This window comes from Tenrec ecaudatus, chromosome 16 (assembly GCF_050624435.1).
Source record: "Tenrec ecaudatus isolate mTenEca1 chromosome 16, mTenEca1.hap1, whole genome shotgun sequence".
NCBI classification, from domain to species: domain Eukaryota; kingdom Metazoa; phylum Chordata; class Mammalia; order Afrosoricida; family Tenrecidae; genus Tenrec; species Tenrec ecaudatus.
The window spans coordinates 72,033,492-72,057,802 of NC_134545.1; the positions used below are offsets into that span (position 1 = coordinate 72,033,492).

General features: G+C 42.7%; 1 protein-coding gene across 2 annotated transcripts in view; it reads left to right on the top strand.

Moving 5' to 3' along the window:
- Window positions 1-487: 487 nt before the first annotated feature.
- Window positions 488-24,311, top strand: part of MINPP1 (multiple inositol-polyphosphate phosphatase 1) — a 32,402-nt gene continuing 8,578 nt past the window's right edge. Inside the window, exons 1-4 of one of the 2 annotated variants that reach the window (XM_075533350.1) lie at window positions 498-1,162; window positions 5,030-5,227; window positions 11,834-11,931; window positions 16,765-16,898. In XM_075533350.1, the coding sequence (XP_075389465.1) occupies window positions 532-1,162; window positions 5,030-5,227; window positions 11,834-11,931; window positions 16,765-16,898 (1,061 nt within the window). In that variant the 5' untranslated portion in view covers window positions 498-531. Of the gene's footprint in view, window positions 1,163-5,029; window positions 5,228-11,833; window positions 11,932-16,764; window positions 16,899-24,311 lie in introns of both variants that reach the window. The other variant, XM_075533351.1, reaches the window with a different exon arrangement.

Sequence of the window (24,311 nt, forward strand, 5' to 3'; positions counted from 1 at the left end):
GTGTACGTGCAGGACCAGGCTCTGCATCCAGACGCCCTGACACCCACATCACCACCACGTGGACTGGATGCGGATCCTTCCAGAAAACAGAGTGAGGGCGATGATAACTCGAGTCACCTGGACTTCAAAGGTATCCTGTTTAGGCGGTTCTGTGGGCTAAACCTTAATTAAGCTTCTTCACACCCAAAACAGTTTAATGACTGAGTAGTGCCCGCGGCGGCTTGAGGAAACTCGCCCACGCCGGGGGCCGACCGACGCCGGCTTCACCTGAACCGCAGGTCCGGGAGGCGCCTCCGGGACGCCGCGCAGCCTCCACGTCGGCCATTGGTCGAGGTTCTTCCACGGGTTTTCCAACAGGCTCCTCAGACTCGGCCTGGAGCTCCCGTCTCCGCCGCGCGCGAGCCTCAGCGACCGAGCATCACCACCCAGGGACCCGCAGACCGGAAGCGCCCTCGGGACCCGCCCCCCGCCCGCCGGAGCCGGAAGTGAGGCCTCGGCCCGGCGCGTCGCCCGCCGCCGACCGGCCTCAGCATGCTCTGCGCCCCGCGCCGCCGCCTTGGGGCCCCGGTAGCGCCCGCCGCGGCCCTGGCTGCCGCGCTGCTCTCCTCGCTGGCGCGCTGCGCCCTCCTGGAGTCGGGGGACCCCGCGGCCCTGGCGCTCAGCCCCTACTTCGGCACCAAGACCCGCTACGAGGATGTCAACCCCGGGCTGCTGCCGGACCCTGAGGCGCCGCGGCGGGACCCGGAGCTGCTGGCGGGGCCCTGCACGCCGGTGCAGCTGGTTGCCATCATCCGCCACGGCACCCGCTACCCCACGGCCAAGCAGATCCGCAAGCTGCGGCAGCTGCACGGGCTGCTGCAGGCCCGCCGGCCCGGGGGCGGGGAGCCGACCGGCGGCCGCGACACGGGCGCGGCGCTGGCCCACCGGCCGCTGTGGTATGCGGACTGGATGGACGGGCAGCTGGTGGAGAAGGGGCGGCAGGACATGCGGCAGCTGGCGCAGCGCCTGGCCGCGCTCTTCCCGGGCCTCTTCCGCCGCGAGGATTTCGGCCGCCTGCAGCTCCTCACCAGCTCCAAGCACCGCTGCGTGGACAGCGGCGCCGCCTTCCTGCAGGGACTGTGGCAGCACCACCACCCCGGCCTGCCGCCGCCCGACGTCGCAGGTGACCGTCCGCCGACCGCCCGCCGGGTTTGCCGGCCCGCATCCTCCCGGTGGCGGGAGGTTCCCGGCTCGCTGGAGCCCTGGTGCAGTCGTTGCGCGTTGGGAAGCCACCCGCCGCTCTGCGGGAGAAAGACTGGGCTTTCTACTCCCAGAAAGAGTTACAGTGTGGGAAACTCACAGGGGCAGTTCGATCCTGCCCCATGGAGTCGCTATGCGTGGTCCTGGCAGTGAGATTTGGTTTTTCTTTTGCCAAATTGAATTTGCCCATTCTCAATGCCACCTCGACCCCTCCCTCACCCACATGCCCTGGGGTTAGTTCCTCGACAAGTGGTGCGCTTACCCTTTTCCATTTTAGTCTAGAACGCTTTTTCAAGCTGTTTCGGACAGTAGCCAAGTTTATACCTGCTAGCTCTGGATCCCTGGAGGCCATACTGGGTTTCCTGCGGACTGCTAACCTCAAGGTCAGCAGTTCGAAACAGTTCCAGGGGATAGAAAACATTTAGGCTTTCTACTCTCGTAAAGACTTTCAGTCTGGGAAACCCATAGAGGCAGTTCGACTCTGTCTTGCATGGTCACAATGACTTGGGAAGGACTCTATGCCAGTGGATGCGTTTTTTCAGATGTTCTCAAGTCTTTCTTCGTCATCTTCTGTATTGTATATACGAGGGAACTTCAGAAAGCTCATGGGAAAAATGAACTTGAAAAATAATGGAGTTTTTCCAGCAATTATTTTGAAGCCCCTTACACTGTAGAGTTCTCTTTGCGATTGCCCATGATCATAAGCCATGGCCTACTGATTTATTCCGTTAAGAATGTGTAGAGTTTGAAGGATCATTTATTGGGGTCCTTTTATTGCACAAGGAATGTTGGTGGTGTAGGGGGTCAGCATGCTAGCAGCTAGCACCCTGGTTGGCACTTGGATTCCATCAGTAGCTCCTCTGGAGGAAGACGAGGCTTTCTATTCCCATGGAGATTTACCGCCTCCGAAGGGTGGGTTCTACTCTTAATTTATAGGGTCATTTATGGAAACCACGCGGTGGCAGTGTTTTTGGTTTCACAGTGAAGAAGACTGGGCGATTCTTCTTCACTAGTTTGAAAACCAGTGCAGAATCTATTACTCTTCCACAACAGAGCTGTTTCCCCTCAGAATGTTTTAATGTACAGATGTACCTCACACCGATTTCATGAGGTAGGTAGCAAGAACCCCAAACCAAAAGCTAAACTCGCAGCTATCTAGTCAGTTGCGACTCATAGTGACCTTCTAGAACCGTAAAACTGCCCTATGGGATTCCGAGATGATAACCCTTTTATCAGCTGACCTGGCGGTTAACAGCCCCAGTGTGGAACCACCAGCCACCAAGGCTCCTCGATAGTAAACCAAACCAGACTCACTGCCATCAAGTCCATTCTGCCCCAGCGACTCCATAGGACTCTGTAGAACTGCCATTGTCAGTTTGTGAGACTGTAACTCTGGATTGGAGTAGAAAGCCTCATCTTTCTCCCCCAGAGTGGCTGGCGGTTTCGAATTGCTGACCTTAAGGGTAGTAGTAGCCCAATGCATAACCACTATACCACCAGGGCTCTTTAGATAATATGGGGACTTCAAAAAGTTAATGGAAAAGTTCCATTATCTTTTTATTGTGTCACACATTTTTCGAAGGTCCCTTGTATTTGCCCCTCCCTCCTATAGATGATTAAATGGAGAAACAGAAACTAAATACTTTGCTCAATTTCATGTGCAACTAAGGACTCCGGCAATTGGTTTCAGTGCTCTTCTCTTAACCGTGCCTCTGTACCATAGGTTCTCAAACTTTCTTGCCCTACCAACCCTTTTCGGGTAAAAAATGTTCTTTATTTCATTTTAAGGTTAGAGTTGGTATGAGGAACAAACACTCCATAGTGTCAAAGCCCAAGTGAAAAGCAGGTAAATTGGTAGCATCCCCTCTGAAGCATGTTAGCCATCCATCGTCCAAAGTGTTCCTCCATCATCTGTCATATCTGACAGTTCGGTGGATAACGCAATTGGCTGAATTCTCTACGTCACTTGTTGAAGTGTGCTTTTTAATGATAGTTTGACTTTTCCATTAACATGGAGTAAATTCCCCATACCCATCCGAAAACACAAACCTGTTACTGACATTGAATCCCACTTAGAGTTGGTCCCATGTGTATAAAGTAGAAGTGGATGCTAGGATTTTGATTGGCTGTAATCTATGGAGATGAGGCCTGGTGGCCAGTAGTTAAAGCACTGGGCTGCTAACGAAAGTTGGTGGTTATGAACTCACCCGGTAGCACCTTGGGAGAAAGAGGTGGCATTTTGCTTTCTTTATTAGTCTTGGAAACCTTGTGGGGCGGGTCTGCTCCATCACCAGGAGTTGGAATTGACTTGAAGGGAGTGGGCTTTAGTCTGATGGAAGTAGCCTTCCAGGCCTTTCAAGCAGACCTTTCTTCCACAGCAGTTAATAAGTAACAGCAAACTGCCACCCAAGGCCCTTAAAAATTCTCCATCAAGCTATGAAATTGAGTTTTGAGAGCCGGACATATTTTGACATAGCATAGTACGCAGTACATCCCACAGAGGGGCCTACTGGGATGAATACATGTCTGTCTTTAGGTGACATTATCAGAATTGGCATGTGCTTGGAAATACAAAGCCCCAGGGATCAGAGTAGGTCAGGGTAAGTCCACCACTCACTGTTTTTCAGTCTCTGAGTTAAAACCCTCTGCCTGGCTACTTCATTATTATTCTCTTAGGACAATAGTTTTGTCTAGTGTGTACATCTGGGCTTTTGAATTAGAATTCGAATTCTTGTCAAAACAAGACAGTGCCTCAGTTTAAAGAATAATGGTAGTTGCATTACAACAAGGATGCAATATACAGATCCACATGAACAGTCATATTTTGAGACCACTTTTTTTCCTAGTTGAGATATTTTCTTGGGAACTCTAATCCATTTAACATTCACATCGGGATTGAATTATTCATTTGTGGGTCCACTGGATATACACATGTGAAAGCTAAATGCTATAACAGCATTAAATTTTCTCATATATTACTATATATATATGTATATATATATAGTAATGACATTGGTGTTCTTTTTATGGTGAATTATTGGAGAAATGATTGAGATATGTATATTGAATATGACCCTGACAAACCTTAAAAGGCACCCCAGTAGTTGATTATCCAGTGCTTTATAGTATAAGCCCATATGCTTTTTGGTGTCAAACTGGGGAAATAATGTACCTTATTAAATTTTAACTGAAAAGCTGGGAGCTCCAATTCAAAGATACACCAAACCAGAAGCAGCAAACACGTTGGAACGCGATAGACGTACAACATTTAATATATTTTTAGTGCTGTTTTTGGTAGTTTTTACCTGGAGCAAATTGCTTTGTAAAGTAATACAGAGTTGAGAAAGTTAATTGAGAAAACAAATAGTCCATTTAGACTTGGGTGTAGAGTAGAAAAACATTTCATAGATGGAACTATCTCTCACCTTAAAATTAGATTTTTAGTGCTTGCTTTCTCAAATATTCTGCACCCGATAGAAACAAAATGTAAATAGTATTGTTTGCTTCTTTTTCACTTTTTTATGACTTTCTAATTACTTTTGGTTTCTTTAGAGAAAAGTCATTGCAGTTATCTTTATTTTGTCACATAGTATTGCAGTAACAGATTTTATCTCTTTAATCTTTTCCAGCATATTCTCTCATGAGTCAGTGGTTATAAATGGAGGATCACTTGTTTAGCCCTCCATATTTATTGATCCGTATATGGTTATTTTCAATAACCCTAAATTGCTACCTATGTGAATGAATTAGTCATTCATCCCTCTCTTTTCTGTTCCTTTTCTCCTTTCAGACATGGAATGTGGACCTCCAAGAATTAATGATAAACTAATGAGATTCTTTGATCATTGCAAGAAGTTTTTAACTGATGTGGAAAAGAATGCCACGGCTCTTTACCATGTAGAAGCCTTCAAAACTGGGCCAGAGATGCAAGACATTATTAAAAAAGTTGCAGCTACTTTAGAAGTACCAGCAAATGATTTAAATGCAGGTAATGTGCCTATATTCTTCCATTAGAGATTCTGGTTTTCGTTTTTTGAACTCTGAAAATGAAAAAATAAGGAAACAAAGTTGTTCTTTTTAAAGACCCACAATAGAATTTACCTTAAGGAAATATCGTATTCTGGGTCAAGGACGACTAACTGTTTATGGGAGGAGGCAGCCTTGTGCTGCTGCCAAGCAACCAGTGGTGGTTTTTAAGTGATGACCATACAGTTAGCAGCCGGACAGGAAACCCACGGGGGCAGTGCCACCTGCTCTATAAGATTGCTCTGAGTCGGAATTGACTCGTCAGTGAGTTTGGTAGAGTTTAGGTAAATAAAATGGCCCTCAATGGAAGCAGTTCAGAAGTGTATGTCATGGAGCCTAGATGTTTTATAAAGATTTAAAAATATAAAGATAACTTAAAGATTGGCATTTGATATAGAATTTTTTTTGCTTTTTCAAACTGGCTGTATATTTGAGTCACAGGCAGTGCTTTAAATTTTGTTTAATTGGGAAACAATTTAAGCATTTAAATATGAATGAAGGCTAATATTATAAATACCATGTACTCACAATTAAAAAAATCATTTTATTGGGGGCTCGTACAACTCTTATCACAATCCATACTTCTATCCATGTGTCAAACACATTTGTACATTGTTGCCATCATTTTTCTCAAAACATTTTCTTTCAACTTGAGCCCTCTACTTGAGCCCTTGGTATCAGCACCTCCTTTTTCCCCTCCCCACTCCCCCTTCCCTCCCTCATGACCCCTTGATCATTTATAAATTATTATTTTCCATGTCTTACCCCGTCTGATGTCTCCCTTCACCCACTTTTCTGTTGTCTGTCCCCAGAGGGCATTATAGGTAGATCTTTGTGATCAGATCCCCTTTTCTCCTCCACCTCCCCTCCTGGTATCACTACTCTCCTTATTGGTCCCGAGGGGTTTATCTGTCCTGGATTCCCTGTGTTTCTAGTTCCTATCTGTACCAGTGTACATGCTCTGGTCTAGCCAGATTTGTAAGGTGGAATTGGGATCATGATAGTGTGGGGGTGGGGGTGGGGGAGGAAGGAAGGATTAAAGATCTCAAGGACAGTTGTATGTTTCATCGAGGCTATGCTGCAGCCTGACTGGCTCGTGTCCTCCCCGTGACCCTTCTGTAAGGGATATTCAATTGCCTACAGATTTGGGTCCCCACACTGCATTCCCCCTCATTCACAATGATGATTTTTTGTTTTTTGATGCCTGATACCTGAACTTACTGACACCTCATTATCGCACAGGCTGGTGTGTTTCTTCCATGTTGGCTTTGTTGCTTCTGAGCTAGATGTCTGTTTGTTTATCTTCAAGCCTTTAAGACCCCAGACGCTATATCTTTTGATAGCTAGGCACTATCAACTTTCTTCACCACATTTGCTTACCCACCCGCTTTGTCTTCGGTGATTGTGTTGGGAAGGTGAGCATCATGGAATGCCAGTTTAATAGAACAAAGTGTTCTCGCATTGAGGGAGTACTTGAGAAGAGGTCCAATCTCCATCTGCTACCTTAATACTAAACCTATAAATATATGCACATAGATCTAGTTCCCCATCATATATGAATATATTTACATGTGTACATACCTGTATTTAGACCTCTATAAATGCCCTTTGCCTCCCCATTCTTTCCTCTACTTCTTTTTACTTTCCTCTTGTCCCACTATCATGCTCAGCCTTCATTTGGGTTTCAATAATTCCTCTTGCTTACATTGCCCTTGATCAAGCCCTACCTGGCGTCCTATACCCTCCTCACCATCAATTTTGGATCACTTGTGGTTTCCTTGTCCTGGATTTGTTAACACCCACTTACTTTCTCTCTTTGGTCCCATTGTTTTCTCCTCCAGATTGTTCATCCTGCCTATCTTATCTAGATAGACCTCCAGAGAGAATAATATGCACAAAAACAAGACAGCAAAACAAAGCAACAAAAGAAAAGAAAACAACAAAACCAATGACCGGAAAAAAAAAAGAAAAGCCTGTAAATAGTTCAAGGTCTGTTTGTTGACCTTTGGGAGTGTTTTCCAGTTGATTCTGATGAGGTGCCATGCCCTGGCCCCCAGTCTATTTTTTGTATTCCCTGGGGACTTTTGCTCTGTTGCTCTTGCTGTTCTGTTGCACGCCCTTAGTGTTTCCCCTCAGTGTGGTGGGGTCAGATCGGGCGCAATTCCCACACTCCAGTGTTGTCCCCTGGAGCACTGTGGGTCAGTGAGTGACTTCGTGTATCATAGTGGGGCTGGCCCTATGGTCATCTCTGTGCTTTGGCTGCTCTTAGCGGGAATATCATCCTCAGGGCTTGTTGGACCAGGATGTGTTCTACTCTCTCTTCTTTCATTTGCTCCCGTAGTGCTCTCATCAGATATGTCCTTCTCCCTGAGCTGTGGCTTCATTGCTGTCCTCTGAAGTGAATTCTTCTGCAGTTCAGATCAGTAGTTTCAAACTGCAAACCTTGCTAACAGCTCAGTGCACAGCTCACTAGATCATCAGGGCTCCTTAGAATAGGTCACATAACTGGGCCAGTCAGTATGCATATTTTACAGTTTGACATCTTCTAAATTGTTCTCAGAAGATCGTGTAAAAATTTATTACACCAGTATATAAGAATCTTCATTTTTCTACATCTTCATTTAATACTAGCTATTGGGTAATTTTTTGTATTTTATGTTTTAGAAAGCCGGAAATTTTTTACTGGGTTCTTTTTTTGTTTTTGTTACTGGTTATAGATAATCTTTATAAGTTATGTTAAATAATGTATACTTGATATATCCTTTATTAATACTACCTGAAAAAGGACTGGTCCTTTATTTATATTATGCTAACATTTTTTCTTAATCGCTTTCCCTTGTTTATCTTTCAAGTGTGTTTATGGTGCTTTTATACACAACTCTATACTTTTTATGTAGTCAATTCTCTTTGCAATATGGCTTCAATGTGGTTTATTTTGTGTAAGTATACCCTTAGCCCCAAGATTATTAAATTTTTTTTTAATTTATAAATCTCAAATTCATCAGATGTTCCAAAAGATTGGCCAAGAAGTCGGAAGCATTATAACCAGTCGATCAGACCTGTAACTCATTGAGAAGATTACTTGTCAACCTTATTTGTAGGTGGGAACATTGAGACCCAGAGAGTGCAGAATGACTTGTGCAGGATAGTTAGTAGGAGGGTCGGGTCTTACGGCCTCCGCCTGTGGGCTAGGCCGATGTACGGCTGGCTGACTGCTAGCAGCCCAACAGGAGAAAGAGAAGACTATCTGCTCCTATAAGCATGCATGGTCTTGGAAACCTCGATGGAATCATTATTAATGGGAATGGACTTGATGGCACTGGATTTTTGTTGGTTTTTTTTGTAGTAAGTCAATTTGTGTATGTCCAACTCACTGACGACTTTTACTTGCCCTTTAATGTCATATAATTTTACCCTCACTTTGTCATAATGAAACCAACCTCTACTCTACTTCTTAATCACAAGCATCTTCACTTGCTACAGGTGCTACAGCTTTTAACTTGAAAAGGCTTTGAGGCTTTTCTTGCACTGAGGTAATTCTGATTAAGAACCACATGCAGTTGTTCTGACTTCTCTACAAATTTATCACTTTTCTACAAGTGACTTAAACACTCAGGTACCAATCTTGTTCCACAACTCAGGGACTCTGTGTTCCTTGACTTGTTCAGTTAAAAAAATAAATCATCATCCCTCCAGTTAAAGAAATTGTGGGCAGATGTCGATTGTAGAACTAGAATTTTGAGTGTGAATGATCCTTGTGTAGGTAACTCTTGGAGTTGATTTGTTTTCTGTCATTGTAATAATAAAACTTACTTCACTTTCCATCGACTATAAAAAAACAACAAAAATGCACTGCCATTGGGTTGATTCTAACTCATACCCACCCTATGGGACAGAAGGCAACCCTTTAAGACAGAGTAGAACTGTTCCCTCATTCTTCTTTACAGGAGCAGAAGTCTCATCCTTGTCCTTCAGAGCAGCTAACATCAAAGTTAGCAGGCCGACATTTAACTCACTGTACAGCAGTATTTGCATTTGCTACTGGCAAAGATTATTTTTGTGTAGTCCAAATACCCATTCCCTTATCCTTGCTCCTCAAAATCCTATGTATCTGAAAGCAATGAACTAATTGTTGTTCTTGTGTGCTGTTGAGTCATTTCCAACTCATAGTGACCTCGTGTACCAAGAAAGCTACACTACCCAGCCCTGCACCCATCCCCACCACCACAAGTGTTGCTCATGTTGAGCCCATTGGACACAGCATCCACTGTGTCCGGCCCTCTAGCTGAGGGTCTGCCTTTTTGCACTGGCCCTCCACTGTATTAAGCAGAGTGTCTTTGCTAGGGACAGAAATCTCAAGCAGCTTATTCTGAGGTCTCACTGCCCCTTTGAGCAGCTATTTTTTTTTCTTTTTCTCTCTCTTTTTTTAAGATTTTATCGGGGGCTCTTACAACTCTTGTTACAATCCGTACATCAATTATACCAACTTATTAGTACATATATTCCATCCTTCTTTTCTAGACATTTACTTTCCATTGAACCCTTGGGATCAGTTCCTCTTTTTTTTCCCCTCCCTCCCTCTCCAACCCTCATGGCCCTTTGATAGATTATAGATTGTTCATTATTTTCAAATCTTACACCAACTGCTGTCTCCTTTCTGTTGGTCTTCCCCCTGGATGGGGGTGTGTGGTTATGTGCCATTCATTGCAATTGGTACCCCTTATCTTTCCCCCTCCTTCCCCCTACCCTTTTGATGTCACTATTCCCATTCCTGTTCCTTGATTCCATGTGCTGTGAGTTTTTTCTCTTGCCTTTACCTGTGTACACTCCCGTCTAGTCCAGAGTGGGAAGCAGCACTGGGGTCATGATAATGGCGGTTGAGGAGGCCTGAAGGGATCAAAGGTATATTGCATGATCCATTGATGCTCTACTGCACCCTGATTGACTCATCCCTTCCCTGGGAGCCTTTGTGGAGGATGTTCCATTGACCACAGTTGGACTTTGGGTCTCCACTCCAACCTCCCCTCCCGTTCTCACCCATGCATTTTTTGTTTGTTTGTTTGTTGTGGATCTTATGATATCCGTTGCCCAATCTTGATGACACCTCACAATTGCACTGGCTGGTGCACTTCTTCCACATGGGTTTGTTGCTTCACTGTTGGATGGCTGCTTGTTTAACTTCAAGCCTTTAAGACCCCAGACACTATGTCTTTTAATAGCTGGGCACCATCCTCTGTCTTCACCACATCTGCTTTTGAACCTATTTTGTCTTCAGTGATCATGGGCGGGGGGTGGGGGGATGGAGCGAGCATTACAGAATGCCTGTGTGTTAGAACAAAGTGTTCTTGTGTTGAAGGAAGGTATGAACCAAGGCCCATCTGCAGCCTCAATATATCGCCATATAAACATATGTACATAGGTCAATACCTCTATTTTTATGGATTAATGTATTTATATAAGTGCACCCCTCTATTAATCTCCCTATCCATGCCCTTGCTTCCTAGAGCTTACCTCTGTTGCCTTTGCCTCCTCCTGCCCGCCATCACTTTCCCCCTTCTTCCACCTCTTAGTGTTTCCTCTCTGCCAGCTCGGTGTTGCTTTAGTACTCACAGGATCTCTACCCTCTCCTAGATGCTGGTTTCGATTCCCTAGTTGTTCCCCTGTCCATGACGCCGTCCGCTCACCACACCCTTTGTCCCACCTCCTTTTTTTCCCAGACCTTCCGGGGCCATTGGCTCCATTGCCTTTTCCCAGAGCTTCTCTCCCATGTCCGTCCCATATAAGTGAGCAAACCAGCAATATCCTATTACAAACAATAAGAAAACATGGTTAAAAAAAAAAAGAGGGAAAAAGAAAGAAAAAAACCTACATAGGATAAGCAGCTAAATTTTGCGCTTTTTAAAAATCACTTTATTAGGGGCTCATACAACTCTTATCACAATTCATACATACATCAATTGTGTAAAGCACATCTGTACATTCATGAGCAGCTACATTTCCCCTTCTCTCCTCACCTTCCTCGTGGCTGCTCACGTACTCTGCCCTTATGTTCTTTCTCTCCCTCGCAGTCACGTTCTCTCACCTTTTGCGTCCTCTTTGTTCTCTTCTTAACTTACAGGATAGCGTGCTAAATCAGAGTAAATATAGTTTGTGATTTAAAAATTTTAAGGTGGGGACTAAACTTTTTATAACTTTATCTTTTACCCCCGAACAAACAAGATCAAGTATATTACTACATAGACAAGTCTTTAGTGCAAATTCTGGACGGTTTCATAGGCAAACATATCCTCTTAACAAATCTGCTATTTAAGAAAGTTGATGATTTACAAAGAAGCTTTCTTCTTTTCATTGGACTCAAACCCTCCTAATTGTTCTTCCTGACAGTTCTGGCTCTACCCCTTGGGGCCTGTATAGAGCAAATCTTAATTCTTTGATAGCCAATCCAAACTAAAAGTATCCAGCTTCTTCACCTGTGCTGTACATCGCATTCCGTAGATATGTGCAGCCTTTGAAAAACTGCAGAGAATAGGAAACTAAACAAATTAACCGTTTTTTATTTTGTTTTCAGATTTAATTCAAGTAGCCTTTTTCACCTGTTCATTTGATCTGGCAATTAAAGGCATTCAATCTCCTTGGTGTGATGTTTTTGATGTAAATGATGCAAAGGTAGGTGTTGTGCTGTTCTTCTGCCTCTTTCCGGCGGGCTGGAGGGCAGCGTTGTTCTTTTTCTTCCGAACTCTGAGGCAGCTTTTCAGAAAGCAAGCAAAATGGGAAATGACCTGTTTTTGTGACTAACTTGAATTTTCTTTGAATAAAGGAGGATGAATTTCTCGGTTAGGTCCCATCTCACTTGTAAATTGAGTTCGTAATACTGAGAGCTAATGTATATTTGAAAGAAAATAAGGGATTTATATTATTTCATAAAGACAAAGGTGACAAGCAACCAGATCAGAGCTGATAGCATGGTGTTTGATGACATTGTGCAAAGTTAGGGTTTGGAGTCAGAGGTGAGTTGGGGCAAAAGGAACGAGGTCCGTAGTGGGTTAGCACCTTAGGATGCTGAGCACAGGTAGTAATCAGACAACAAATTACCTCAGCACCTTCAGGTGATTCTAACTGGCCCTATAGAGAATAAAAGCGCTCATGTGGGTTTCCAAGGCGATCAATCTTTATGGAAGCAGGAAGCCTCCTCATTGTCTCATATGGCGGCTGGTAGGTTCAAACGACTGACTGTATGGTTAGAAGCCTAACATGCAACCCACTGGGCCAGCTCAGCTCCTTCCTAGTAGTAAGTAGGTGGATTCTGTTTTCCTTTTCTGTATTCCTGAATCACTTCCTGATGACTCACCTTTTCCCTTTGTCCTGAGTACCCGGTACCCTATTCATCTCCTATAATTACCCATGTCCTTCCATGTCAGATTGGAGCCCAGATGATGTAGTGGTTAAGTATCGGGGTGTCGATTATTGGTAGTTCAAAGCCACCAGCAGCTCCTCAGGAGAAAGACTGTGTACGGGAGTTATAGTCTGGTAAACCAACAGAGGGTTGCTATGAGCCAGCATTGACTCAATGGCGCTGAGTTAATGAGCACCACTTACAGAAGTCCTGTGTATAGGATGATGATATTATCTTCCAAATTGGGATAGGGAAAGCAGCACTATTAATTTGACTAGCCAGATGTAAATGAGACTTATAGTCACCATACACATATGTCAAAATTACCTAACTTTTCTTTCTTCCCTATTCAAATTTCTTTCCTACAGAAAAAAGTCCAATAAGTATAATTGAAGTGATTTTCACAGTGGTGCAAATGATTAGTGTGTATTTTAATAAAGGAACTTATTACTTTAGTTGGTGTAATGTGTGAGATAACGTAGTGACTGACTACCTGCCATCTGCTTCCTTTCTATTGTGAAGGTTGCCATTCTCTGGTTTAAGTGCAGAATTATTTTCCTTCTGTGAAAATACACACCCCAGGGCATAACCCACCTGTGTTTCTTCAAGCTCTGTCTCCTACATATACTTCGCTCCCTTTTCCTTGTTGGAAGCCCTCCTTTCAAACATTCTTGCATTTTGTGCCTCTTAGCTTTTCCGTGGGGAGGTAGTTGAGTATGCTGCAGAATTCAGGAAGTCAAGACCTGGGTTCAAGAAATATTTAATCTTTCTATGCCTTGATTTCTACCCCCCTCCTTCCTTTTCTTTTTAGGTTTACTCTTTATATCTCATTTCTAATGTTTCCCCTCTTTTTTTCACCCCAACTTATTTTGAAAATTTCAAACTGGCAGATTTAGGTTGCTTGGAACTTGAATATCTCCTAGTTTGGCGATTGTTCTGAGAATTTAGAATAGAGCTCTCATTACCAGATTGAAGGAAACCTCACAAAAATGCCTGGAGCCCACTGATCCTCTTGATAACAGCCCGTTTAATTCCAGTCCCGTTAGCCTTTGCAAATGCTGAGCTTCGGCTCTTCATATGGGAAGGCTGCTGTGCTCGGCCTGGGATCCGTTCTCTCTTCCATAGTTTGAAAGGGCCTCTGGGCAGGAAGCTGGGCCAGTGTAGAGTTCACTTTTCCCTGTCAGGGAGCACAAGAATCTGTGTGTGGTGGGTTAGGCATTGGGCTAACTATAAAGTCTGTGGTTCAAACCCACCAGCTACTCTGAGGGGGAAAGGAGAGAGTACATCTGTTCTCATAAAGATTTATGGGCTTAGAGACCCAATGTAGGATCACTCTGAGTCACAGGAGACCTGATGGCAGCGGATTTGGTTTTTCGGTTTCTGGGTAACCACGGTTCACTGCTTATAGTACAGTGCTGAGGACATTTATATAGTTGGCCTGTTTATGGCAGAAGGGCACGAGATGGAATCCATTCCTCCCTCATGGCAGGTGATACATTCTTTTAATGAACTGCTAAATTTTATTCAGTAATGTTCTATTTCAGATTTATTCAATCATGTAAACTGATTGGGTTATCTTAGTGGTGCCCATTTGTGGGAGATGTATTGCTGACCCTCACTTTACTCCTCTCTGGGGGGGTTAAAAATGTAAGGGGTTATTTTTCTTTGTGACCGTGACTCTGGTTCCAGTTGTATTTAGTGGGGGAAGGCAAGGGCTTTGAACTGTCTTACAAGACACTGGTACGTAATTTTATCTCCCCTCATCTCTTTCTTCTGTTTCCTTTGACCCAGGGGGCCTCCAACTACGGCCTGCCTGGGCCACATGCGACCCGCCGAGGACATTTATCCGGCCCACTGGGTGTTTTTGCCCTGTTTTGTTTTTTACTTCAAAATATGCTGTGTGCAGTGTGCATAGGAAATTGTTCATAGTTTTTTTTTTTTAAAACTATAGTCCGACCCTCCAACGAGTCTGAGGGACAGTGAACTGGCCCCGTTTAAAAAGTTTGAGGACCCCTGCTTTGACCAGTTATTGTAAGGGGATTCTATAAGTCTTTTCTAATAAATTAAGATACTCTCCTTTCTTTTCTGTGCCCTGGGAGAGTTTAGATATGTATGCAGAAGTAACTTTTCTCTGGAAGTTTAGGAGAATCATTTTTAAAGCCAGTTCTCCTGTAGTTGGGCCTACAAAGTGGATAATTCACAGGTTTACGTTTTGCTGAGTTAACTTGCCTAGCTTACTTTCCGAGAAAAACCATCCATTTCATTTATATTTTAAAGTTTATATATACTTAAATAATTGTAATATTATATACATGTGCTTTTTGTAAATATCTATTTTCCAATATATGATAGTCTCTGATTTCTTGGGCAGACTCGTATCTAATATTTTCTTAAATTCTTTTTCTAAAAAAAATAAAGAAAAACCCTAAATGTGTATATTGTTCCTTTTGCCAACTTGATGATTTAATAGCCTCTTTACTACAGTTTCAGTTTTGTTTTTAGTATGCTTAGTTTCACTGCTGCTCTTGACCTTCGTTTCTCTAGGGGCTCCTTGAAAACGACGCAGCGATGATTACAGTCTTTTCCTTACCGCTCTTGAGCTGAGGATTTTAGTTCTCTGGTTTTGTGTCCTTCTGATCAAGCGATAACAAATACTCAAAGCTCAGCATTCAGATGGTGGCTGCTTTAGTTACCAGCTGTCGCGCCGGACCCTTCCTTCTGCTGAGCTTACCCACCGCTCTCGGTGTGACGTCTACCTTGCAGTCTGCTCGCTTTGCTTTTACTTTGTATGTGTATGTGTTTGGGTAATAAATGGTATCAAACTGTAGTTACCATTCTCCCCCTGCATTTTCCCTTCAGCAGAGATCATTTCATGTCAGCACATGTTTGTCTGCAGTATGAAGCTTTTAAATAATCTCATGGCCTTGGGTGGTACAGGCAGGTAACAACACACTCTTTCGATAACTACAGGGTTAGAACTTTGAGTCTAACCAGAGGGGCCTCAAAAGAAAGACGTGGTGACCTTTTTCTGAGAAACAAACCCCTGGAACTGCTATGGAGCACGGTTCTTCTCTGGCACACATGGAGTTACCATGGGAATCAACTCGACAGCAACTGGTTTATAGTACAAGTGCTTCATTATATATACATACCATCGTCCTTTGAAACCACTTAGGATGCCCACAGCCATCAACTCCATTTTATTCAATCTCCAGTTAGAAGTCTCCATAGCAGTGGGTTTTGTTCTTTTTGGACCTGTTAAATTCCAACCGGATGTTTTTCCTTCTTCTGTGTTGGTTGCTCTAAGGAAGAGTGCTGATGCGCCATGGGCCCACTGCTCAAACATTCAACTGCTAACCAAAAAGCTGGAGTTTGAGTAAGCTACCATGGGAGAAATGTGTGGCACTCCACTTCTTTAAAGATTTACAACCTTGGAAACCCCAGGAGACAGTTTTCTGGCCTATAGTGGGGCTTGACTTAACAACAATGGATTGAGAGTGCTAGTAAGGCGTTCTTGGGCACGCTCGCTTTATGTGATAAGGACTTTAGTGGGCCTTGAGTATACCCACATATTTATTTCCATGAATTGTGCCAAGTTTCTCTCTACACGGCCCATACTGAGATACACTCCTTCCAGTAGTATGTCATTTCCCATAGTCTTAGTGTACTTTACTTTTGCCAACCCGATATCAGAGTAACTTCTTTTCTATTTAGTTTCTACCTAAAATCTTGAAAATTCCTGACCCCAGGGTGGATCAGGAATTGCTAACATCTTAAGAACTTTAGGAGCAAGGAAAGGGGTGATTATAAATCCTTAATACTTGGTCTGAACCTCTAGGGATGCTGGATTACAGGCTGAGGATTTGCACATCAGCTTCTGCATCCCATGATTCAAATTTATGACTTAGCATAAATCCTTTCATGTCAGGATCTAGTATTAACTCTTTTAAAGAGCTTGAAATGGCAAATGTGTACAGTCTGTTCAGGCTGAGATGAGACTCTCCTTTGGCTGAGTAATAATTAAATAGTCACAATCCTTTCCCAGAGAATTTTCTGTAACATTAGTCAACATGTATTATAACGATTTTCTAAATTCTCGTTTTCAGGTATTAGAGTATTTAAATGATCTGAAACAGTACTGGAAAAGAGGATATGGTTATGCTATTAACAGTCAATCCAGCTGCATCCTGTTTGAGTATATCTTTCAGCATTTGGATAAAGCAATTGAACAGAAACAAAGGTAAGCATTTAGAAAAAGGTTGTGTATAGTGACTGTCTAAGCTTTAAAAAAGGTGTAATGGCCAGATTTTTTAATAGTGTTTGATTGTATTTCTTTTATATAATAATTGACACCAAGAAATTATGTGACATGTATGTGAGTGATATTGCATATACACACTGTCCACTCGGGCACGAAGGAGAACATTACTAATAACTTGTGTACATTTATCTAGTCATACGTTTGTAACAAATGGAGGGCAGCGGCCTCAGAGCGCCCTTTTAGCATTCGCCCCCCCACCCCCACCCCCACCCCCTCTACATTCTCTCCAGCTGTAGGCAACCATTAATCTCTGTCTTTCTTTGAATTTGCTTATTCTGGCTATTTTGTATAAATGGGATCATAAATTTGTGGAATTTTGCTTTGGTTTTGTTTTTTCTTTGCCGTAGCCCAGTGTTTTTAAACTTCATCATTTTCTTTTGGTAAACATTTACATACAGATCTGTGTAAACATGTATTTTAATTTTGCTTGAGCATATGCCTAGGAAGGGAGTATCAGGGTAAGGGGGGAATGGGGTTGTTACTGTTGACCATCAGTGATTGTTAGGTATCGTGTAGCTGGTCTCAACACGTAGTTAACCCTACGTACAGCAGAGCGGAGCACTGCCCAGTCCCGGGCCACCCTCATAAGTATTGCTGTGTTGGAACCTGTTGTTGAAGTTGTCTTGCATCCTTTGTGTCAGTCTTGCTTATTGAGAGTCTTCTTTTTCACCGATCCTCTGACAAACTTAATGTCTTTCTTCAGATCTCTCCTCGCATGTCCAAAGTGCGCCCAAACCTCACCATAAGGAGCACTGTACCTTTACCTCTTCTACGACGGACCTTCTGGCTGTCTGTGGTGTATTCAGTACGATGCACCAACACTGTCATTCAGAGGCATCAGTCCTGCTTTGGTCTCAATTTATTCATTGCCCAGTCTTCGCATGTATTTGAGGTTATTGAAAATATGCTGATGTTAGTCCTCCAAGTGACATCTTTGCTTTTTAATAAGTCAGGCTTTTTGTCAGCAGATTGGCCCCAATGCAATACTTCTTTTTCCCCCTTTGAATGCTGCTTTTATGGACATTGTGGATCCAGTAAGTGCAATCTTTGACAAGTTCAGTCTTTGATTCAGTCTTCCTGAAGTTACTTACTGGTTCAGTTGCTGAAGAATCGTGCTCCCTGTGTGTTGACATGGAGCCCACATTGAAGGCCAATGCTCACCCACAAGTGTTTCAAGTCCTTTTCATTGTCAGCAAGCGTGGTATCTCACGTTGTTCACGAGGCTTCCTCCAATTCTGGTGCCGCGCTCACCTTCTTATGGTCCAGCTCCTGGGGTTGCTTTCCCAGCATGCAGATGGAATAAATACAGTGGGAGGATACAACCCTGACACATCTTTCCTGGTTTCAAACCATGCACCGTCTGCTTGGTCTGTGTAAGCAACTGCCCTTGGTCCATGTAGAGGTTCTGTAAGAAGCACAATGAAGTGTTTTGAAATCCCCCTTTCCACAGTGTTATCTGTTAGAGTAAATCAGCCTCAAACAACCGCAGGGCTCCGAGGTGCAACTGTGTGGCTGTAATCTATAGAGATTATAGTAAAGTCGTAGAATATAGGAGAGTGAAATAAAATCAAGGAGTCAGACACGTGGTTGGCCATGATCTCAGCAGCCAGGTCTTTCCTGTCTTGGGATATTTGTAGGCAGCCATAAGACATGCATATTCAGTAGCGATGTATATCACAAGGTGGTGGTAACCACAGTGAAGTCCCTGAGCTCACAGGTGAGGAAACCTAAGACCTGCATTGGGGAAAGGCATGAGGAGATAACAAGAGTGTCTGCTTCTATAGGGAGACAGAATCAACATGTGCTCACTTCAAGGCAGCATAGCTGTAGGGGAGAATCTGTGGGAATGATATTTAAATAGGATAATATACTTGGACGTTATCTCTAACTTACCAAAGTGGTGGCTTTCCAGCTGTGGCTTTCCAGATTCCTTCTGTTATAAGTTACAAGTTAGGGAATATAATCCTGGTCATATTTCCCTCAGTGTCAGTTTCCCACAGTTACCCATGATTTTTATGATCCACACTGTCGAGTGCCTTGCAGAGTCAGTAAGCCCCAGGTCAGAGGAAGCCCGTGGTTATTATGGAGCCTTAAAACAGTGGGTGTGCATGACTGACGTGCAGTGGTTCCAAGACATGGTCTGAACCTGGCCTGCCTCTGGTTGTCCAGATCATCTCTTGGGAGGTTTTCTTTTAATTTTAATGAAATTCTAGTTTTTAACATGCTTTCTTAAAACTTGCTTCTCAAAATAAGTGTAATATAGAGGGGAAAATGCAATTAAGTGTGGCTTTATGCTAGATAGTAGTTTTTAAATACTTACCAGCTCATGAGGCTGACTCTTATACAGAGCTTGTGGAGCCAGGTGCAGTAATAGAGAAGCAGTGTGATGTCATAGGCAGATGCTTAAACTTGGTTTGAGACCTTATTCTGCTTTATGATACTACAGATTCTTGACTTCCAAAAAGGAGTTGAGAATATTACATGAGATTACGTCTGTGAAAGCACTTGGTACAATGTGATACAGATAAAATGTACTATGACTGTGTGTGACATTTCCGTGCTTAAAACATGTCCTTAGTTTCTTTCTCAGATATTAACCCATCTTCCCTGTAGGTGTCCAAATGATAAACATACAGACTTTCTAGCACTTACACCCTTGAACTCCTTTATTAACGTACCAGTCCAACTTTTTTCAGCAAGATGGAGACAGTCTTTACTTCTTTTGGATAATAACTTATTTATTTATGAATGAAAAGAAAAAAAATCATTCATCAACTATTGAAGCATCAATTCCACTGCATGTCAGGGCAAGTTTTAGGACCTGGGTAGACTCAGTAAGACAAGCTCTTCCGATCTAAAGAACATAGAAGTGTTTTTACAAGTGCTATGTAAGATTGTGAGATGGTAAAAAGTGCTAAACGAAGGAGTTTGACCCTGTAGAACAGAAAATGGGTCTGGCTGCTGCCCTGTCTTCTCACTGGCGGAGGAGAAAGTCGGCAGTGATTGTGAGTAGTCCGGCAGTTGGTTTTCAAAGGCACATCAGAGCTCTGTAATAAAGGGCTGTTGAAGATTTTTTAAAAATCTATTTTACCAAACCAAGATGAAATCTTACTTAGGTAAATGGGGGGAAAGTATACCTAGAGATATCTATAAGATTTCTCACTCAAATATAACTAGATTGACTGTCCAGTGTCACAACTTTGTCAATGCAAAATTAAGAGTGCTTCTGAAGAAAACTGACATATTCTCAGCTGGGAGAGAATAATATTTTGATTATTTTATGTTTGGCTCTTCTGATTTGTTTTATAAAATAGTAACCTTTTTTCTTATATAACTCTTAAAATCATCTTTCACATTGAAATCTTATGATTTAAAGTTATATCTGCAAATTTGTGCTATTCTGTTATTGATGTTGATAGAGGGGCTGAATGAGCTTGTTGTTAATCAAAATACTGAAACAGACACAAACATAGAGTTTCTTGGATTGACCAGGTCTCTCCGTCATTGGCTGAAATCGGGACAGGCCTTCCCAGAGTCTTGGTTCCCAGCAGTAGTTTGACTCCTCTGTTGCTGCTCCTAGGGTGCCTGGCTGGGTCTGGTTTTCTCCACTCCATTATATATTGGGTCGATACTGCATCTCATGTTTTTTTCTTAGCATTAAATCAGACAGTATTCAATGTCACTGAGTATTTTTAAGCATCATTTTGAGGCAAAAATTGAAGATCACACATAATGTTAATTGGCAGGCATCAATATTTTAGTTAAAGAACGTTGACTTCCAAGTTTAGGACCATCATCTTTTTTTAGGAGAATTTTGTTTCATTTCATAAACCTTCATTAAAGTATTGGTGGTAAAGTTAAAGGCAATAAGTTTACTAATTACTCTTTTTGGATGTAAGGGAATTTAAGCAGGTATGACTATTGTGATGCCGTGATAAGAAAAGCACACTGAATTTACTAATAAGACCTTTCTGGGTGTTTTTTATTATCCCTTCCTCATCTCTCTTTCCTCACCCTGTCTCTGTTCATACATGTTTATCTATTTTCTATTGGGTGAATCAACAAGTCACTTCCTGCTTTCTCAAAATAGGTTTATGTTGTGGTCTGGAATTACTTGCCTCGTGAACTGTTCATTTAATCAGAGATACTCTCAGACATCACAATTAACTCTAGTAATATATTTCCTGTTATTAGTCAATAAGCCATCTCTTGAGGTGAACCTTTTGGCTCTCCAGTCTGTTTTCCAGATTTCCTCATTGAAAAGGTCTAGCTTTTGGAGGTTGTGTAGTTCCTTATTGTAACATAAGATGGCAGCGTTGAAACAAATATTTAGTGGCGCCCAGTGATCTCACAAAGCTATTACTTAGCCCGTTGTAAACTGGGAGCTTTGTCTTCTAAAGTTCTCACAAGTTAGTAGATTCTTGCCTCTCGGAACCTGTTTTTGCTAGTCTTTTTGCAGTTTGAAATCTGCGTTCCAAAGAGTTCAGCTAGGTTTACTAAGATTATCTTTCAATGATAGTTGTTGAAAGTAAATAAGGATAAAATGTGTGTAAGTAGCCTGGGTTTGCTCATATTCTCCTGCCCAGTTATTGACTGGTTTTCTAGGGGCTCGGTACCCGGGTCTGTATAATTCACTGCTCTTGCCCCACCTCCTAGAACAAAGCTCGGATGCAATTGGTACTCGATAATATTCTCAAGCCTTCTTTTTGGTCTGTTGTCCCTATTATAATAAGTAACCACCATCACCTCCCAAGGACCCAAGCCCCAAACCTAGGCCTTATTCTTGGCACCCTCTCCCCCAACCTTGTACATCACCAACATATTTCAAGGGGGTGGGGGGTGTTTGTTTTCAGTTCAGGTCAGTTCCTTTCACGTTCTCTGCCCCACCCACTGTTACCACCTCAAGGTAAACTAATAGCTCCTCCCTCCAGGATTTTACCATCACCTCCTATGAGTCTCCTGATTCCAGTGCAATTCCTCCTCCACTCTACTGCAGTCTCCTCGCTAAAATCCCCGTCTCATCACATCCAGCTCTTGTATTGAATCATTTGGTGACTTCCAAGACCACACCTCAAAGCTTCATGAGACCCTGCTGCTTTTGGTCTTGAAGGTGCTGTTGGTGACACTGATTTGTTTTTTCTCTTTTCCTCTTTTGTTTTAATGTTCCAGATTTCTAACTCTGTAACTTATAGCCCATTTTAAAGAAAATTTGTTTCTTTGGGTAGGTTTTCTGTGAATGCAAGATTTGAATTAGGGGTATTAGGGGCATAGTGTGATGGAATTTACATTTAGAATCCTGTCCAGATTCAAATCCATGTTCAACTTGTTCAACCCTTTGAACCATAAAAAATACTCATGGTATTGAGAAGGTTGCATGCAACTGTGTGTCCATCTGTGTGTGTGTGACATTTATCCATAACCACCACTGAGCCTTTCACTTAAATGATTAATAAATAGTCATTTTAAGAAAAGATTACTTGTCTATATCATCATGACAGTTTTCTCCAGCAGTTTTGCTTAGTGAGGCCTGATGAGGACATTCTAAGGAAGAAGTGTATTGATCAAAGGCCTATGTGAGAATGAAAATTAAGCAGTGGTCAGATGCTCAGGAAATTGACCTAGTGTGAGGTAAACATTGGGAAATAAGCTGTGTTAGGTACGGTGTTACTTATGCTGAAGAAAAATGGTGTACTTGCTGCTGTTGTGGGATAGGCATTGGGTTGCTAACTGCAAGGTCAGTGGGTCAAACCCACCAGCCACACCATGGGGACAAGAGAGCAGGCTGTCTGCTCCTATACAGACTTATGGTCTTAACCCTATATAGGGTCACTGTGAGTCAGAATCAAATCTATGGTAGTCAGATTGGGTTTGCGGAGCTTTGGTGTCATGGCGTTTATGCATTTGGCTGCTAACTGAACGGTCAGCAGTTCAAAACCACCAGCCACTCTGAGGGAGAAAAATAAGACTTTCTACTCCCATAGAGTTACATTCTTGGAGCTCACAGGGGGAGTTCTACCGTGCCCTATAGGGTCACTATGAGTCAGCATCGATTTTGATGGCAGTGAGTTTGGTTTGGTTTTCCAGATAAAATTTAAAGTTTTTATTTGTGCTGTTATGATTCATATTGATTTTATAGTATCATGCATTCTGAGATGAACATTTAGAGATAGCCTTAATTAAAACCTTGGCAAGTAAAAGCTATGTTTATACTTTTTAAAACTATTTGGACAGATTGAAATTAAATATATTGCATCTCTCATGTTATTTTTCATGACCTGTTACGTTTAGGTAATAGAGAATATACAAAGATGAATACATTTCAACTGCGGTCTCAAGGAACTCTTGACCCAGCTTAGGACATAGTTACATAATGGCACTAAAAACAAGGCTCAAATGATAGTGATGAGGGAGGACTACTTTGAACTGTGCAGGTTAGTAAAGGCTTTATGGGAGAAAGGAATATTTGAGTTCAGTTTCACTAACCCCAGCATATCCGCCGTCAGACCAGTGAAACCTGGGAGAGCTGGGGCGCGATAGGGCCGCCTTGTTTTGTCCTGGCTCTCAAGTAGCCTGTCTCATTGTGTTTTTAGTGTGCATTTCTCGAATAACTTATGATATAGAACCTATTTTCATGTACTTAGTTGCTTTCTGCATACCTCCTTTGGTGACATACCTGTCCACATCTTTTGCCCAGTTTTTCCTACTGGATTGTTAGTCTTCCAAGTTGTAAGAGCTATGATCTAGATACAATCCCTTTGTTGGATTTATATTTATTACTATATTCTCCTACGCAGTGCGTTGCCTTGTCTTATAACCATGAATTTGAAGGGCAGATTTTGCCCCACTACCTTGGCAGTTCCCTGATAACACTCTGTGCATTATGAAATTTTTCCAGCCTGGCTTGTGGAGATACAAACTATTCCTGGCATTGGAGTTCAGGAAATTGTTTTACCTATTCCTTTCCAATGACGCTTTCCTTGGATATACGGGTGGTTGTCTTACGTACATGCACTGATTAGTACCAGAGCACTTTCCTCTCTGTACTTAGTCCTGTAAATGTCGGCTGTGTGGCCTCTCCAAATCTCCACCCACTTACGGAGGTTTCCATCACTGTTCGGTCCCTCTTCCTTGGCTTCAGCTTGGATACTGTAGGCAGTCGGTTAGGGCAGTTGTTGGGCGTAACTCGCTCCTGTGCTTTCTCTGCCTCTAACTCCCCCACTTTTGAGTGACTGCAAGTTGCTGCTAAAGATACTTTGGTTTTCTAGTATTTAAGATAGGACGTCACATTCATCCTGTTACTCCACCTTGAATGGAAGCAGACCTTGTTTTGCT